General features: G+C 37.0%; 1 protein-coding gene across 1 annotated transcript in view; it reads left to right on the top strand.

The window, feature by feature from the left end:
* Window positions 1–20651, top strand: part of pcsk5b (proprotein convertase subtilisin/kexin type 5b) — a 293223-nt gene that overhangs the window by 210864 nt on the left and 61708 nt on the right. The window contains exon 21 of the mRNA XM_052019395.1: window positions 18184–18286. Within this exon, the coding sequence (XP_051875355.1) occupies window positions 18184–18286 (103 nt within the window). The remainder of the gene's footprint in view (window positions 1–18183; window positions 18287–20651) is intronic.

Genomic DNA, 20651 nt, shown 5'->3' with positions numbered 1-20651 from the left:
ATTGGAAAATCTGCAATTGGTCAAGGCCATCTTTGCAGAATGTCAAGGTGAAATGACGGAGGCCAAGGAATGTAGTACAAGATGTAATGATTAAGTGACATCAAGCTTGTGTTTTATGGAAGAAGGGATGTAATGAATGAAACAAAAAATGACAGTAGACATAAATCTTCCTCCAACACGTCTTCTGCTTGCATTGGCTTTCTTAATTTTATTTACATAAGTAATTAAACAAGAAGTTGCAGTTAGATTTTTCCTGCCTAAGTACAAATATTTCATCAGTTGCACTATAGTAGTTCATCGATCTCTGAAGAAATTTGTTTGAAGGATAAACTGAGCTATGCAGTTCAAACTTTGGGAATAGAAGCTGTTAGCAGGTTGAAGAATTTTGGAAGATACAATCAAAAATTGTTAGAAGAACCAATTAATTTGAATGACTTTACTTTTTCCCCACTCCTGATTGTAAGTGAATTTGAGGCACCAGTGAAGATGTTCATTTAGTATTAAAGAGAACATTTTTTCAGAATTCAAATCCATCAGCAATCATGGAAAGAAATCAAGTAAATATATTTCTGATGTAGAAACTTTGGGACAAGTTTTCATTTGAAAATATAACATTAATGGGCTTGATAGTGTTAACGATCCATAAGTCTGCACAGTTGATCCACTGTGACTTCTGCAGAAATCAGCCATTGGGCTGCAAATCAGCTGTCGAAAGCATACCTCTCTCATGTGAATTGTAATCATAATGATGAATTTTGAATCCTGATTTAAATTTAAAGGGACACTTGGCTTGTGTCATCAATGTTCTGCCCAAGTCTACTAGTGACTGATCTTACAGGAAATGGCCAGAAATGCATTATTTTTTTGAAATTTGAAGGACTCAGTGCTCTGCCCACCTACTGAAAAACTCAACTGCACCACAGGGAATAGAGACCAGCCACCTTGAGCAAATTCTTCTGACTGATTTGATCATTTAATTGAATACTTCATGCAGGTTTCTGGTCCAATGTTATATTTATTTTGACAGGTCGCTTTTTCATTTTCCATGCAGATTTAAAGCCTGTGACATTCTGATTTATCATTTGTTGATAATTAAATTGCTAGTTATGTGACAGTGGAGAGTAAATATTGATGCAAACTGCTAGAGCCAAATAGCTTTTTCTTCCAATATTTGTGGTTCTGTGTTTAAACTTGCTGGAGTTTGTGCCAAAATCAGTAGTCAAATATTTTGCTATTTTTAACGAAGTGATTTATTTCCCATTTTATCAGAATCATCGGTACTAATTTTATACAGTAAACTAGTTTTGGTGAATAAAAGTTTTGTCAGTAATAATGGTTGGTCCACCATTGATGGTATGGTAGTTGATGGGATTTACCTCCTTTTAACCAGCTCAACTGTTTGGTTCATTATGTTATACTTTTACAGCCACTAAAAAGGAGTATTAACATCATATGCTACCTTTTGATTGAAAGTGAAAATGTTAAAAACAAAAAATGGGCACTCTCTTATATGAGCAATGTTCTTGGAACATTGCTAGTAGATTTTGCTGGAGATTTGTCTTACGTTTTATATGAACTGTTCTTGAAATCGGCCTGTGTTCCATAATATATTTTCCAAATGGGTATGGCAGCTTCGTGGTCATTTTACCAGATTAATACCAAAGAAGTCACAAGTTCACATTCACCACAGCAAGTTATATGTTGGCAGTAGTAAATGAATTCTGCAAGATTCCCGTTAAGAACAAAATATTTTCTATCAGTGAAGCTAGGTTATCCAATCACTTGTTTCAGTACCACAGTAGGTTATTGTCTTTTCATCCCCATTCCAATACTCATGTATCATGATAGGAGTAAGGTATGTTATAAAACTATTCTGAACGTGTTCTGAGTTCTTTAAGTTCCTGTGGGAGTAAGAATTCGAAGAGAGTGCTGTTTCTAATAGTTACCTTGACTTGCAGTAGGTGGCTACATGGTGCAAATTGTGTAGTAACTCGAGTTACTCTAGTCAGTACAAGTTATTCCTATTGTTTCCTGCACTGCTGAGTAGAACAGTTGAGAGCTCAGAGATTCAATAAACAATTGATTATTCAGTTAATCAGCTACTGATTAATCAAAGCCCAGTCCTACAAAATGTTAAAACAGGCTCTCCTCCCTGATAACTGACTAAGAAGGTTAATACTCATAGACCAGATGCTCTCTGCATACTGAGCAGAACTGTCAGCATTGACTTTGTGTTGTAAATGAATAAGGAAATAAAATCATTAGCGTACTTAGCGGCACATCAGGAAAGTGAGGTCCAAGCAATACATCTGGGAAGGCAGAACAAGGCGCTGATTATGCAGTTTATTGCTCCACTGTTGGTTTTTGACAGTAAATATTACTATTACCAGAGTGAACATGACAAACTTTGGAATCTGGGCCTTTTTAAAAATATTAGAATGAGGAAGCAGTTTAGCACGTTGTGAGTATATTGGTGCCCATTCTTGCATTGCCACTATCCTCCTCCTCTTCACTTGCTAACACCTACAAAATAACGATGGTCCACACTCTATGGTTGCACTGTCTTAGAAATTGTCAGCAAATGTTAACGTTGCACTATAAATTGAAGCAAGTTCCCGAAATCTGCACATGCACAATTTAATGTGGAAAGTTGCAGTCGCTTGTACACTACCCCAAATGCTGTGCTGTTCTGTGAGATAGAAATCATTGAACTTGCAGGAACTTCATTTATTTTATGTACTGTATTCAGTGTTAAAGTGAAGGTTAATTAACCTCATTTTTACTGGCACACTAAACCAATGATTACTGCTGAGCACCTCCCTGGTAATGAAATACAAGTTTTATGTCAATGTGCAGAATCTAATTCATTAAAATAATTTTCAAAATGCTTGATTTTTAACCATTCATTTTCTACTTCAAAATTGTTCACATTCCAGATCTCTGTGGAGGGGAAAGTCTTTAAATATTATAAGACCCTTTTACTTCCTAGCTTGCTTTCAATGAGAATTCTTCACTCCAAGTAATTGTTCAGCCTGCCCGATGACATCATTATTGCTAAAGGTCAGTAATCTTCTATATCCAGAGACATAAGGGACCGCAGAGGCTGGAATCTGAAGCAATTTACAAGATGCCGGAGGAACTCTGGGTCAGGCAGCATCTATGGAGGGAAATGGATGAAGGGTCTCAACAGCTGAAGTCCTTTGGAGGTGTGACTAGTAGGTTAGGTAAGGAGGAACCAGTGAATGATGGGATAGTTAGTATTTCAGAAGGCTTGTAATTAGGTCCCTTACAGAAGGTTGGTCGACAAGGTAGGAATACATGGAATTGAGGCTAATATACAGGCATAGATTGAGAATTGGTTATTGGACAGAAAGCAAAGACAGATCTTTCTCAGATTGGGAGATCTGACCAATGAAGTACTCTGAGGATCAGTGTTTGAGCCCCAGCTGTTCACAATCTATATCATCTGTTTAGCTGAGGGGACTAAAGGTAATATATTTGAGTTTGTTAATGATGCAACACCATGTTGGACTGTGAGGAAGGAGGGGAATGTGAAGAGACGTCAAGAAGACTCCAACAAGCTGAGAGAAAGGATGATAACAAGGCAAATGGAATATCATGCAGAAAAATGTGAAGTCATCCACTTTGGTGCACAAAATAAAGAAGCAGAGTACTTTTAAATGGTGATAGATTGGGAAATGTTGGTTTTAAAGGGAGTTGGGTGTCCTTGTACATCATTGAAAGTGATGGTGCAGAAGGTAATTAGGATAGTAATTGGTATGTTACCCTTTGATACAGGAGAATTTGAGAACAGGATTAAAGATGTCTTACAGCAATTACTGCAACTGCCTTGGATCTAAAGTATTGTGTACAGTTTTGTTTTTCTTACCTAAAGAATGATATACTTACAATGAAGATTCGTCAGATGGGTTCCTTAGATGGTAGGTTTGCCATACATGGAGAGATTGCATAGACTAAGCCTACATTCTCTCGAGTTTAGAAGAGTGCAAGGTCAGCTCTTTGAAGCCTGAAAGATTTTTAGAGAGCTCAACAGGGTGAACACAAGGAGGACCTTTTCGCATGAATCTAGAGCCAGGAATCTTTCTCAGAATAAACAATCAGTCATTCAGGGCTGTGTTGGAGGTGTTGAATCTTTGGAATTCTCTACTCCAGAGGCCGGTGGAGGCTCTGTCATTGAGTTCATTTGAAATGGAGTGTGATAGATTTCCTGGATATTTAGGGAATCAAAGAATATGGGGATAATCTAGAAAATGGAGCTGAGAAAGGTGATCAGCCATGATTTTGAATAGTGAAGCAGGATTGAAAGGCCAGATGGCCTACTCCTGCTTTTAATTCTTATATTCTTAGGCTACTATGTTCAAAATGACCATCCTAAATATACTGTAAATGCTGGAAATCTAAACTAAAATAGAAAATGTTGAAAATACTTGGGTCATTCAGCATCTTTGGAATGAGAAAAAGAGTTTATTTATCTGGACATTGACATTTCATCCAAATTCTCTCTTTTTCCATAGATCCAGGCTGAAGTACCAAGCATGTCTAACATTTTTCTGTTTGGCTAAGCATTGGGATAGTGTGGGTGTTTCACTTCAAATACTGCAATTAAGTGAACTACTTTCACTACTCCTGAAAATAATATACTGTTTAATTAACTTGCTACTAAACATAATCCCTTTGCCCATCTAGCCCTAACACATTTGTTCAAGAAATTAGCTTTATCTTTCTTATTATGGAAACTGTTCTTCGGCAATAATTTTCCACGAGCAGAATTTGTCATGTTGGACGTTTCTGCAAACTTGAAATTTGCTTGTGGGTTGGATGAGTGAAATGCAATTTGTACAACTTTTATCTGTGCTTTGGCAAAATCTGACCTTTCCTGATGAAATATTTTGAAACATTTACCTCATTTACTTTGGACATAATCTGATCTTCTGACATTTGAAGAGTGAACCAAATGTATTTAATTTTGCACAAATTAAGTTACTCATTTAAAAGGAAAGTCTACCAATTTACATAAAGATGCATGTAATCACGTCTGCCTGTCTTATACTTATTCTGACGCTTCGGGGGGAAAAATTCACTTGGAATGATTCAATCAGATGCTAGCTGTCTCAAATTAAAAACAAATGAATACTAAAACAAGCACAAAACTCTGGAGCTATACAGCAGCCTAGACAGCATCCCAGATCTGTAAAGAGAAGAAATATTAAACCTTAACCCTAAATCATAATCCACTCTTACCATTTTGTATGTCAACTAACCAGCTGTGTGTTTCTATATTTTATTTCAAAATTCCTGTACTTACTGGGTTTTTTTGTGTAAACTTCCTTGATTTCTCTCTACATTCTACAGCCACCTTTACTGAATGATACCTTAGTTGCTGGCATATCTTTTCATATACCCGAGTGTCTTGTGCTCCATGCAGCATTCTTTTGTTCAGTTATAAAGAGGCCAATCAGCTCATCATGCCTGTCCTGTCTTTTTGTGAGAGCTGTTAATTCCATTCATTCATAGTTGTTTTTCCCTTCAATTCCCCTTTGAAAGCTAATATTAAGTCTGCTGCCTTTTAAGGCAGTAAATTTATGATTAATCACTGAATAATAGAATGTACATTATTGCATGTACTGACTGCAAAAGCAGTTTGCATAACAAATTCAATGTCCAAGCATTCTCTCAAGTCTTTCTGCAATTGGAAGGTTCCCTTCCAAAATGTTAACCTTCACCTGCAGTTTAGCCTGGATATTTTGTTATATTGATTTTTCTTACTCAGTATTTGTATTATTACTTGTCCTTGCAGTAACAAAATTCATCATAGAAAAAAAAGTCACACAGGAAAATCAGTTCTGTCAATGTAACTAGTTGCAAATTCATCCAGGTCACTACTACCACAGTGCTGAGATAATGTACTGTTACTTAAGGGAACAAAAGCCAGGATGGATTTCAGATGGGGTACTGTCATAGATAAATGCAGTACTCCAAAAAAAGGATCAACTATCATATTAACAGCCACAATGCAACTAGTAGGAAGGTGTAGGTGGGCAGGCACCTAAGTGCTGAAAATATAATGCTAACTTCTTGGCACATCTTACATTTAAATAGAAATGCAAGGCTTTTCACAAAGCACTCAAAGTTCTGATACATTGTGTTTCTGGTAAATCATTTAGTTTTTTTAAATTTGGATTAAAACATTTTGGACATGAAATGTTGAGGCTGGTCCATGTCAGTCATCCAGTATAGATGTGCAATATTACACATCCGGTCAGGAGACTCCCAAGCCATTGGTACGATGGAGATGCCAGGGACAGGGAATAAAGCAAAAGAAAATTCAAGACTAGGTATACAAAACAATAATATTTAAATTATTTTGTAAGCCTTTTATGTGACTGGGCCTAGTCTAAAAGTAAAAATAAAAAATGTGGGAAATACTCAGCGGATCAGACGTGATCTGTGGAGGGCAAAGCAGAGTTAATATTTCAGGTCAATGACTTTCACCAGAAGACCATATTAACCATTACTTTCTTAATTGACACCAACCTACTCCATGCTGCAATCCTGCCCCATCAAGGAAACACTTTGGCTTTTTTTTAAAGCTAGACAGTTTAGGAACACTCAGTACACAAGACACTAGCCTGTTCCACCAATCTCTGATTCCCTGGGGGGGGTGGGGGGGGGGGGAATACAGTGTAACATCTAACTCATTGCACCCTATCTCTTGCCATTTTAAATATAAATAATTTGTCAACATTCATAAAAGTTTGATCATTTATTTTGTTGTAGATTGCCGTTGAATCTATGAATTCATCTATGGTTCCTGAAAATATGTAGCAGCAGCTTTTTAATTGTATTTGGATAGCTAAGGTGTATTAAACTTGCGATCACCTTATGGCCCTCATCTCAACCTTGTTCAAAGTTTTAATATTACAACAATGTGAGTGCTCTAAAACTGGACATAGCTTTTAAACTTGTCTGAATTGGCCATGATCATTTAGAGAGAGGTACAGTATACTAATATTAAAATCTTTTTCCTCTTACTATTCACTTTCAATTTAATGTTAACTGTTTCCCTTTCCATGAATGCTGCCTGACCTCAGTTTTTCCAACATTTTCTGTTTTATTTCCAGCACTTGCATTTTTTTATTTTCATCAAACTATTAATTTGTTCTTGTGAATTAGCAATATTCTTCTTTTCCAAAAGAGCTAAAATTTCTCCAAAAACCTTCATTGCTTTAACTAAGTGGTGTGAAACAACTGTGCCTGAACTTTGAGAAAGAAGCTGGATGTGCAGATGATGTAATCTTTGTCTATCTCCATAAGGAAATGATATTGTACCTAGTGTAATGTCATACTTTATAGCAAAACTTTGGAATGGTTGAGCTTTTATATTCTTTGCAGTTTAATTTGATTCTGATGGAGGAAATAAGCCTGAGTTTAACAAATGTTATTCCAGGCTCCTTTGATGTACATTTGTCCATCTTCTATCCTGTTGCGCTAAAGGGATTGACTCAGAACAAGTCTGATGGCTCAAAATGTCCATGAAGCATTTTCAACATTGGCAGACGCAGAAACATACACTATCATAATCTGTAATCTCATGCCCTGACATATCTCCCATTCTAACATTGTTATCAAGTCTGGAATTTAACCCTGCTTCAATGAGGAATGCAGAAGCACATGTCTGGAGTAACACCAATTTTCCACATAACTGAAGTGAAGCTGCGACACACAACCACATGCATGCTGAACAGATGCAATGGACATAACTAAATATTCACCAGATTGATTGCTAAAATAGTTGATTTGCCCAAGGAGGAAAGATACGCAAACTGGACCAATATTTTGTCAAGTTTAAAAATATAAAATTAAATCTCTTTGAAACAAACATATTTGTTATGGGGATGTTGTTTCACCTGCCAAGGGTGTTTTAGAAATAGAAGTCACAATCTCAAAGTAAAGGGTCAGCAGGACAGAGATGAGAAGAAATTTCTTTACCCAGAAGGTGATTAATCTTTGGAATGCTCAGTCACTGAATATATTCAAGTTGGAAAACAAAAGTAAACATTAAGGGAATCAAGGAGCATGGAGTTAGTGCAAGCAAATGGCACCAAGATAAAGGATCAGTAATCTTATTGAATGTTGGAAGAAACTGCACAAGAGACTGAGTGACCTGCTCCTTCTTATGTTCTTAAGCGACCATGTTCAACCACATGTGCTGAATGGATGATCCCCCAGCTTCTTCCTGAGATATCCACATCACAGAAGGCAGTCTTCAGCCAATTTGATTAACTTCATGAGATATCAAAAAGGACTATGTAATACCAAAAAATTGCACTCTTAAGGAAAACAAAACAGCTGCACCTGTGGCCAAGCTGTTACAATATGGTTACAACATTAGTAACTACCCAACAATAGGGAAAGTTACCCAGCTTTATGTCTTACGTGTTCTAAACAGGACAAATCCAATCCAGCTAATTATAATCAATCAGTCTACTCTCAATCATCAGCGAAGTGACAGATATTGTTGACAGTGCTATGAAATGGCACCTATTCGTCAATAGCCATATTGGTTTTGCCATGATCTCTTGGGTCTAGACCTCATCACAGCCTTCGTCCAAACATAGACCACAGAACTGAGTGCCTGAGGTGAGAGTGACTGCCCTTGACATCAAGATACCCTGGTAAAAGTGAAGGTGGTGGGCATCAGGAGGAAAGCTTTCTAATGACTGGAGTCATCACTGGCAGAAAGAAAGATGACCGTTATTCTCAGAGATGAATCATTGAAGCTACAGGAAGTTATTACAGGAGTTCTTCAGGGCGGTATCCTAGTTCCAGTCATCTTCAGTTGCTGCATCAGTGACTTTTATTGCATCATAAAGTTAGGAGTCATTGTGGTTGCTGATGGTTACACAATGTTCAATTCCTTTCACATGCCTTTAGCCAATGAAGCAAACTCTGCATATCTGCAGTAACACATAGACAATACTTAGGCACAGGCTGATAGGTCGAAAAGTAACATTCATGCTATGAAAGTGACAGACAACAACAATAAAAGAGTATTACCATGTTTTCCCCATTTCAACATCCTGGACAGTTCTAACAAAGACCTCAGCATTGCCTACTAGCTGTATTTGACACTCAATAGCATTACTTTTGCTATACCCCTCATAATGCTTAGCAAGTGGTGGTCAGGTACTATGGACCAGGTTTGCAGAAGGTTGTCTTCATGAATACCCAAAGTCTTCCACAAGATGTACTAAGAGTGGGATGGAATCCCCTTTACTTGCCTAGATGAATACACCCGTAACAATATTTAAGCAGCTCAACCCCACCACAGAAAGCAGCTGACTTGACAGTATCCACCTTCTACACATTCAATAACCTTACCACTTAATTCAATGACATTTCTGACACCCACCAGCCCCACCTGGAAGGACAAGGGTAGCAAATGAATTGAACATCACTCTTTCTAAGTTATACATCATAAGTCACATTTCATCTTGAATTGGATACTTATTGCCAATCCTTCATAATCATTGGATCAAAATCCTGGAACACTCTACCCAGCAGTTCTTGTACTTTCATGTCAGGAACTGCAACAGTTCAGGAATTCAACTGAGCATCACATTCTATATTTAGGCCAATAAATGTCCTTTCCAGGGTCACTCATCCTACAAAAGAATAAAGCTATTTATATTCTAAAATTAAAATCGGCATACTGATTTTTCTTTTTGAAAATCTAAGTTTCGTTGTGTATTTTAACAGTGATGAAATTTCTTATGGGAAGATTTTAAAAGGGCTGTGTTCCACTGCTTATTTTTACTGATCTTAACTGGGTAACTTAAAAAATATCTAAAATCTGCTTTGGGTCTATTTCAGTTAACGGTCGTGTACATGAGTTCCACATACAATCATCCAATCTTATGTGTAGTTGGCCAAGGATTGCCTTGTATTATCACAAGACCAGTTTATATATTAATGTGGATAGCCCAGACTAATGATTTTCAGCTCTGTAGTCATTTTATTAATTTCTCTTTAAATTATAGTTTAACACTACATACTGTAAATCACAATCAGGATGCTGATCAATGAAATCCTCGCTGTTTTTCATGACATCCAATGTACTCCCAATTTTACATATGATTATCTTTTTTCTAAATGTATTAAGGAATTCTGGAATTGTGTTCAAGTAATCAAAGAAATATGTTCTCTTTGATTTATAGGTAAGGATTCCTTCAGTATTAACAAATACAAAATAAAAGAATGAAATGGCAAGTGTGGAAACAGAATGGAAATTACACTTTAATCTAATCTGACAATGATTTGTTGAAAGTTAATTTAACAGTTACTACCAATAAACCCATATCCACCCCTCCCATACCTGGCTCGATCTGCTCGTCATCCTTCATCCCTCCTCAGTCCACCAATCTCATCTGGCCCTTGTTGCACCAGTCTCCCCCTCCCACCCACCCCCTCGTTATACTGGCTATCACCCCTCTCCATTCTTATTCCTGCAGGGTTTCAACCCAAAATGTTGACAATTCTTTTCCCACTTCAGATGCTGCTTGACCTGCTGAGTTCCTGCAGCAGACTGTTTATTACACAACGTACCCTGGGTTAGATTACTTTCTTTGGTGTATCTAGGCATCCTATGAGCAACCAGTTCCATAGCCTGAGTTCTTCTGGTAACACTACAGACCTTTAACCTGAGAAGTGAATTTTAATGTACATGAACATAAATTAATTATTGGCTCTAGTGCACCTTCTAAAATGCTGACTGTTCTAAACATTAAACAGTAATTACCCTCCAGCAAGGAATGAACTTGATGAATATTTTCCATGGTATGATTTTCAAATAAACAAAAAATATGCCTACAGGCATTTTGAATTAATCTAATCCACAATCATTATTAAAATATTCAGGATAATAAGCAACCTTAATCCCAAATCAAGAACCAACCCACAAGATGGCTCAAAACATAAACAAATACTTGACTCACAAGGCATTTTGTTAAGATTATTCATCTTGTCCAAAATTATAGTGAGCTTAAATATTTGTGCACTTGCCAGCTCAAGTATATTTTCTGAATATGAGTTTGTTTCTGAGAATAATCCTTGAATTTGTAATTCCTCAAAACTTTTTTTAATTCATATCTCTTTATTGATGTTAATTCACAGTCTCAATTCCATTCTGACCACTATCCTCTGTCTGTTGCTCTATTCTAATGAATCTCAATGTACACTGGAGGAACAGCACCCCATCATTCAACTAAGCTACAGACTTCCAGAGTCAACATTGAATTCAACAATTTCTAAACATTTTCAGCACTGGCATTATTTTTCACACTCCTCTAGTGATTTCAGACAATTATTTTGCATCCATACCTCATCTAGACCATTGTTACCTCACACTATTCCCAGTTGCAACCATTGGCATTAGCCAATGATAACGATTCTTATAAACTCTGCTTCTCTTACTATCTACCAAAATTTATTTGGATGCAATTATCAGAATCCTTTTGCTGAGAGTATTACTCCTTATGCAGCTTTTGACTTAAAAACAAAGTGAGGAATATTCATAGTCAAAGCAAAGGATTAACCTAAGCTAAATTCATACAAAAGGAGCGAAACCTAGAGGTGAGCTTTTGCATCAAGACTCTGAAGCGTGAAATACATGTGAAGCCACATACAAATATAATCTCTCTTTGTCCATCCTATCAGCATTTATCAAGGCATCGTTCCTACCATAACATTCTGATTCACTCCTTGATTACCTCTCACAGCCCTCTGCTTCCCATGACACTTCCTGTGCAACCATAACAGCAAGAAAGGGAACTTTTAACAGTTTCAAAATGCAGATACACACAATGTTTGAAACTAAAGGTTATACAAATAATGCAGGCCCTTGTGTTAACATTTTCAGAGCAGGAATCAGATACTTGGGACAAAACCTTTCTATTGCATATTACTTCAGAATTAATTTCAAATGAACTTCTTAATAGCCACATTAAAATAGAAAATAAATATAGGAATATGCGGTAAGTTTGTGCAGAAAATATTTACTTCCTGAGTTGCAATACAGACCAAGTTTGAAACTATCAGCATTTGGATGCAACTTTGTAGATTATAGGGATTGTGAAGCAAAAATTACAGGACTGGAATCTTGCATTTCATATTAGGATCACTTCTGCTGGTGCCCTCCAGTGCTGAGCATGTTGGAGTACATGGGTCAGGAAGAGGGCATCTGATTTGCATGGTAACTGCTGCACCTATATATGTTGGCAATTTTGGCCTTTGTAAATCACCCCTACCACCCCCCCCCCCCCCCCACTTCCTGGAAACTTTGTACTGTGTTTTGTCAAGAGGATAATTTTACAAAATAATAGACTGCTTCAATGTAGTTTTAGGCTATGATCTGGTGGTGACTGCCCATTTCAATCATCCACAGTCCACAGGGCTTCTTGCTTCTGGACCCAACCAAATGCCTACTTATGTGATGAGAACCAAAAGAATTCATGCTTGAGGATGCCTAGCTCTGCCACTTGAAGTCAACAAAATGTTTAAAGTGCTGGTGAACTCTGTGTCCTTATAAAACCTCCTTGCAGTCTCCATTTGGATTTGTGTCTGCTCAGTAGAATGGTGAACCTTGTGTGTCCTATGTGTTGGATCTGGAGATGATAGCATCCAGAGGGTTCTTAGGAAGTGAAGAATGAGGCGTAACTCTTGTGATCACAGCTGTTTTATTAGATGTTCATAACAAAGAAATAGCAGTAAAGAACTGCGAGCAAATAACACTAACTAACGCACTCTCACTCACTCTAACAAAGAACTAAAGGTAACTAACAGTAGCTGAACAAAGAACCTGCCTCATGGTCCTTCTTACTGAAAACTGGTTCAAGCTGGAGAGATAAATAGTCTTCCTGATAGAACAGCCTGTGAGACAAGGACAGTCTTGATTTACGCTGCCATGACATCTCAGGCTTACAGACAAAGAAACTACAGAGTATAGAACCAACTATACTACAAATTACTGAAAATCTACTGAACATTTTCAGACAAACAGGTGATTATACAAACATATAAGCAAGCATAAAGAAAAGTTAAACTACAAGAAAAATAATGACTTAGACCCTAATCCAACATAAGTAACCAGCTAGGGCAAAGAAAGCATTATGATAGGAATTTTTGATACTAAGGAGACTATGAAAATATAGCAAGCATTTTGACAAAGTCTTTTGTTGCAGTCTAGGCACAAATGCTAATTGGGCAACTTTTGGAGCTTCAAGAAAAGCACTGTGTGTCAATAGCGGACCATATAAATGAAGGAAATATTTTATATAATAAATAAAAGCAGTAAGCCATTCAATAAAACCAGGCTAATCAGTACCACTTTCCTACACCAATCCCATGTCTAGAGAAACAAAGGACTGCGGATGCTGGAATCTAGATGAAAAAACAACAAGATGCTGGAGGAACTCAGCTGCTCAGGCAGCATCCTTGAAGAAAAGCCAGATAGTCAACGTTTCGAGTCAGGAAAAAGTTGACCATCTACTTTTTCCACAAATGCTGCCTGACCTGCTGAGTTCCTCCAGCATCTTGTTAATTTTTTCACCAATCCCATGTCCCCTGATTCTCTTAATATCTAGGTATCTATTGATCTCTATCTTGCAGCTTTATTCAACCCTATAACCTTCACCTTTATGCTGATTGCATTTATTTTTGCATATGACAACTCTTGGTAAATAAAATGTGAATGCTTGAAAATGTTGTATAATTGTTTTCTGGGATTAATTTATTCTTTGGTTTGAGGGGAAACAGTTTATTCATGGTTTATTACCAAAATTCAACGAATGCTTGATTGATTATTGCTTGAAACAATGTGTTATGATTTTGGTCTATTTTACACATTTCTTGGTTCAATGACATCTGTCACTTCCACTACCATTCCATGTGACTTATTTTTATGGTAGCTGATCTGAATGCTCTTATATTTGTTTACATGGTTGTGGGCACCAGGATGTAACTTCATGAAACTTCATGAAACTTCCTGAAACTTCCTGAAACTTCCTACTGAATTAAAGATCAGTGCCATTTGTACATTATCTTTTTAACCTGATATTAGTCTATCATGTTGTACCTTATCAAAAGCTTTATGGAAATTTACATAAATAATATACTTTACTTTTATTTTTCTCCCAAATCTCGTGATCTAGTTGTAATGTCCTTTTCAGATGAATTTAGAATGTCGTCACTGCCAAATGCTACAACAAAGCATAGAGATGGTACAACAGTAGGAATGTGTAACGACTCACCGCCGAGCAAGCGAACCGGCTCGGTGGTCGGGTCGCGCGTCGTTGAAGTGGTGAGGCCCAAGATGGCAGTGGGCCTTCATCTTCCCCGAGCGACAGGGAGAAACCACGCGCGGGAAAGGTTTGATGACGTGGCGTATACGTCATTGCTGTTTTGAGTGGGCGGGAACAGGCTCTCTTAAAAGGCCCGCGCAAGGTGGGAAAATAAACCAGTTCTGTTCTGAAACTCTACGACTAGTGTCATGTGTTCATTCCGCAGTAGCGACCGCTACAAATGAAGGTTAAATTCAAGGGCAAGAAAGAATAGGAAAGAAATATAAAGAAAAAAATGATGAAAGAAATTTGGCTTCTATATTATATTTAGAAATATCAATACAAGGAAAGCACGGATGGGTAAATAACCTGAGAGATTAGCCATATTAATCTCTATTAAGTTTATATCAAACCCTAAATACAGAACTGTTGGTCTTTCTATTCTATTACCCTACTAGTCTTATTTCAACTGCTAACTTAAATAGAGAAATTTCCTTGGAAGTACAAACAATTGAAATACCTTACTGGATGTAGTAATAAGTATTACTTGGTGTTTTCTCCAGTTCATGACAACCACATAAAATTCTGCGCAATATGAATAAACAAAGTATAAGAATTGACATTTTGTTGATTTATGGACTGCTTCAAAGGTGGCAAATTGACAGATATTTTTGGCAGTGTCCAGCTTTGTGGTCGTTTCTCATATTTTCCTCTCAAAAGCTGTACAGCACATTTTCATGATTCTGTGATCTGTACATTCTAGCTTTGAAATGAGGACAAGGAGCTTTGCACACCTGTTGTTTATTAGACTACACTCCAAATGAAACAATAAGGTTCTTTGTGTAGCCACCAGCTGAGAACATCGTTCTTAGTGGTTATATCTTTTTTTATATAAAATTAGATCTTAAAATGATTTGAAGACATACAGTGATGAATTAGTTTCCCCGTTTTCATTTAATGACTGATGTTTTCAGTCCCATCAAAATACTTTTTGTTAGTTGAAAATTTTCAGATGGCAAGAAGATTGCTGGGGATGACTGATAATTTTCCAGAGGATATTTAAACTTGCAGCTTCTGTGGCATGAAGTTGGGAAGAAACAAACCCCTTTCATTTTCTTCCAACATCTGTTTAAACTCAATATGTGCACCAAATCTAATTTTCTGCATTTTAGTATTAGCCCAGGGTGCCAAGATGGGCATATTGTTGCCCACATTATGTTTTCTAGTGAGTTATTATTTGGATCCTGCAACCATTAATACACTAATATGTAGCTCAGAAATCTTTGAGAGTTATCTTGAGCGCAATTTTAGCCTTGAGAGATTAATTCCTATTTGTACTGAGTACAATGACTTTGTAAAAATGAGTTTAGGATTTTTTCCTCATAGTGTGCTGCAGAAATTATTCTCTTATGTCAGAGCTAAAATGAGCAGTGAAAACCAGAACCAGAGAAGGTAAGTTCTCATTTCATTTGAAAAAGTGCTTTTCAAAAGCTACTGTGTGAGATAATGGACTGACAGAAGAGTCTCTCTTTGGCACTAATTATGTGACATATAGTTAGTGCCTAATTAAATAGAGGAAACATTTTTTTTGCTCAGTAATGATTTTGAGTTAGGACAGTGCTTCCTATCGATGGCACAATTCAATCAGAAGCAGTGCAATTGGCTTAATGGAAAGCTGATTATCAGGAATATGACTTCTAACTATTAAACTTTTCTCAAGTAGTAATAGCCCCCGTTCAAAGGTACAAATGCAATTATTATCTAAATCATTAGTGAAGATCAGGTGGTTAAATATTAAAGAGTTTGGAGTAAATATTTAAGTAGTTTTCCGATTGTCCAAGCTGTAAATCAAAACAGGTCAAGAATGCCAACAACTTCATTATGATAACCACAATATTCCAATTAGCATGGACTGTTGCAGGTACTGGACATTTCCTCTGAGGGAGCAACTGGGAAGTTGAAACCAAAATTACACATATTTGTATGTCTATTTTGCTAGCACATTAACATCCAAGCTTCCTGCCAGTCTCATTAATATATGCCTCAATTGTGTTTTTTTTGGACAAAGGAAATTAGTGTAAATGATCAGAGTCTGAGTATATGTGATGTACCAGTATCATAAAAGTATACTCAAAGAGAAAAGATATTGTTCTTTGTGAAGTCAATATTTGAAAAAGCCTTAAAAATAAAAACAAAATGCCAGAAAATAACTCTTTCCTGTTGTAGCTAACATCCTATATTAACTTTACATTCACTTTGAGTGGGAGTGATTGCAGGAAATTTGTGTGCATGGCTCTTCAGCCTTGGAATTTGGCCATTATAATGAGGAGAAACCAAGAAAGGAAACAAAAGACTGGTGCAAAAGAACAAGGAAATAGGTACTTAATTCACTTGTTCCTGAGTTTCCCCAATTCTTTTGTCTTATGCCACAGTTAGTAAATCAGTCCTTTCGTAAAACTTAAACTCAATGGTTGAATTTCATAATTAATGGCATATATTATTTTAGCCCCTCTTAAATCCCACCTCTGAAGAAATGTATGTACAAAGACTGCCAACATTTCCCTCGTGGCATTAGCATGTATTCTTCCTTTACCCCAGAGAAGTTTCATGGGTTTCGTTTGTAAATTAAAGACTCTCAATATATACATTATTGTTGGCCTCACACAGAGATCTTACTAAAATTAGTAACAATTCTTTGATTTAGATTTATATGTGACAATATTTAGCATGAAGTAATGCAAGGAAAAATCATGAAAATCAAAAAACTGCAGATGCTGGAAATCGGAAGTAAAAACAGAAAATTCTACAAACGCTCAATAGGTCAGGCAGCACCCATGGAAAGAAAACAGTTAATTTCTCAGGCATGAGCCCCTTCATCAGAACCATTTGTTTGACAAAGGATCTTGGACTTCAACCATCAACTCTGTTTCTCTTTCCAAAGCAAAGCAGTCATGTAGTGATTGCTACAAGTAGAACATTGATTGTTTGCAAAAATTCAATTATGCTTAATATTCATGAGGTATGGTTTATAGTGTGTAAATCAATTGTTTCCATTGGTATCAATTGACAGGAATAGAATATGAGTAATAAAGACACATCTGAATCTTTTCTTAATGCTTGTTCGATCAGCATCCAGTTAGCATTGTTCTTCCTTTATATTACAAAAAGTACTGGGAAATACTCAGCAGCATGTGGACTAACCTGTTAAATGTTTCCAGTATTTTACATTTTTATATCGCATTTCCAGCATCTGCGGATTTTTTTTTTGATTTTCATGCCTTACACTGCCTGGCAGCAAATGAAGCAACTTCATTCTTTACTGCTTTACATCTAGCAGATTGCTTTTTGGATTGTTCCCAATGAAAGAGATGAGAATGCTATCAATAAGCTAAGGCTGACTTCAACTTGAACAAGATTACATTTGTGTAATTTTTGGGTCACATGGCCAGAATAACTGGAGTTCACTGCAGTTCATGAAGTGTTTAAACATCAAAAGTGCTATTTACTCACTCTCTCTCACCCTTAGTAATTCATTCTTTTTTCTCATTGCCATAACTTTGCATAACAATTTCTCTTTTATTGCAGATGATGTATTGTGACATTAGTTATTTTATTCTGTTAAGTTCCATCATATATATTTAATTTAAAATTATTATTTGCATCATGACTTTATCAAGAAGTAATACTGTATGAGCAAGGGATGAAGTTTCATGCTGTGCTAACAATACATGAAGGCTTAAGATCTGAAAGAATACACATATCCAAGTATTATCGGGTTCTGCACGATCTTTTAGCACTTTGCTTCATCTTTTTTTCATTGTTGTAGGTCAATATATTGATGATGCAGGAAAGTGCCACAACTGTCGTTCCTATTGTGATAAATGTTCTGGCCCAGGCATAAATGAGTGTATTAGTTGCCCTTTTCCAAGGTGAGTCCTTTTGACAATATCCCCTGTTTTTACCTGTCTTATTTGGGGGTAATCCCTCTGCAGTCAATTTCAAAACAATTCAGAAATTACAATTGGAAATAAGAAACAGGCAGCACCTAAGGGGAGAGAAACAGTGTTGCTATCTGAGGTTGTTAACCTTTTATCCCAACTGTAAGTTGTTAAAGATTTAACTGTTTGTTGACAAGTTTGCAGATTGGGAAACTGTTGAGGATGAGGGCAGGCAAAAATGAAAAGGAAGATCTGTGGTAGGAAGGAGAATAGTAATGAGTAAACAGCAAAAGGGTAATGATGATACAAGATTTTAAATGACCTCATGGAAAGATGTGCTATTTCCCAACCTTACTTTGAGCTTCAATGAGATAGTATGTCAGACTGAGAAGGAAGTGGAATGGAAATTTAAAATGACATGCCAAAGCGACAGGGTCACCTTTTCTGGACGAATGGAGTATTTGGCAAGGTGATCATGAAATCTACATTTAATGTTCCAAATGTAGAAAATTTTCCATCATAATAGCAATACAATACATTGTTGAAAATACAAGTCAATCATTGTTTTACCACAAAGGAATATTTGAGACCTTTTGATGTAAGGAAGAAAGGAGGCAAAAGGATGAGTGTTGCATCTTCGGAGCTTTTGTTAGTTTATTTATGGGTTGTGGGCATCGCTGGTAGTGCAGTGTTTACTGCCCATCCCTAACTGTCCTCGAGAAGGGTGTTGAGCTTGACTTATTCCAGACCATGTAGTGCACAGTGCCTTTAGGCTGAGAGTTCCAGTATTTAGATCTATATGGAATATGGGTTTAGGAAAAAGTGCCCAGGGGTATGAATGAGGATAACATGGAGGGAATGTTCGGTTCATATTGCTGAAAGTCATAATAGGAGAAGATATGTTTGGTGGTGTCATTACACTGACTACAATAGAAATGGCGGACAGCAATACATTGAATATGGAAGGTTGGGTGGACAAAAATTCTATTGTGGATCTGAGATGGAGTGCTGGGAGTAAATGATGACCCATGGGAAATTAAACAGATATTGTTGAGGGCAAAGAGGAATCCAGATTTAAGAATAAGGGAATATACATTGGACATACTTGTACGGAATCTGGTGAAAATCATGAATTGGCAATGGATAGATGAAGAAAGGAATTAATTCCTTACTAAAATCAAAATGGAAGGACAAAGGCAGAGTATAGCCAGTAGACACTGGTGTAACTGGAAGTATGGGAAGAACTGGAGATGGATCACATAACGGTGAAGAAGGAGTGGAAGTTGAATTAATGCTCTAGCTGGGGGTGACAGCTGGCAGTGGCATCAATTAAAGGAGACGATTACTCGATGACTTACAATTACAGGAGATGATTACGATTACTTTAATACTCATTAAAGGAGACAAGTACAGAAGCTAACTAAGACTAATTTGTAAAGGAAAACTTATAAAACAGACATGAACTCAACCCAGGTGCCATGCAGGCATCTAGTTGCAGGTCACACCCAGTTGTAAATTGATTAGATTGCCTTTAAATGACTTCATTGTGATGCTTGATATTTGAAATAGTAGATGGTACAGAATACATGCCAGGGAAGTTAGCTGCTTCCACTCATCATTCTGCCACCAGTTATGCCTGAAAGCCCAGAAACCCTATCCGAGTAATGACTGTGGATGTGTCCTTACAGGCTATAAGTCAAGAGGGAGGCAGTTGTACAGTTCTGTCATTGAGTTGCAAAGGCACAAGCACTCAACAGAGAACTATGGACTGCACTACAATGGGAGTCACAAGCATCACCATGTTCAGTCGTCTTGTACAAATTTGTAGAGAAAACACCTGGTTAAAGGTGGGCAATATGTTAATAATCAAACACGCAGCCTCGATTCAGTGGTGCCAATCTCCCATCTGAATCAGGAAGTTATGGGCACCAAGCCCACTGCAGGTGCTTCAGCACCAAAAATCTGTATTAAGCCATTTAATACCTCTAGGGTATATCAAGCTTTTCTAATGCTGGCAAGCACAAATGAGAGGAATGCAGGGAACTGGACTGGACTGAGTCACAGACACAGTTGAAAGGTGTTCTTGGCACATGAGAAATAAATGTTAGCATGCTATTCCAAAACACACATGATGTAAGGGTTTGCACTGTGGTATGCTGCTGGAAAGTCTCTGAGGTTGTGTGAGTGTTTGCATGTCAGAGAGCAAAAAAGGATGAAACATAATAAGAGCAGGATGATACTAGCCCAGTGCTTGGGTGAGGCTTGCAACTTTAACTGTTTCTAATCTTCTTTTATTAACAATATGTTCCAAAATATTTCTACCTCCTCCTCAGTTGGTGTAACCAGTAACTTGTCA

Source organism: Pristis pectinata, chromosome 7 (assembly GCF_009764475.1).
Source record: "Pristis pectinata isolate sPriPec2 chromosome 7, sPriPec2.1.pri, whole genome shotgun sequence".
NCBI lineage: Eukaryota > Metazoa > Chordata > Chondrichthyes > Rhinopristiformes > Pristidae > Pristis > Pristis pectinata.
The sequence above is the reverse complement of the archived record's forward strand: the minus strand, read 5'-3'. Positions and strand labels throughout refer to the sequence as shown.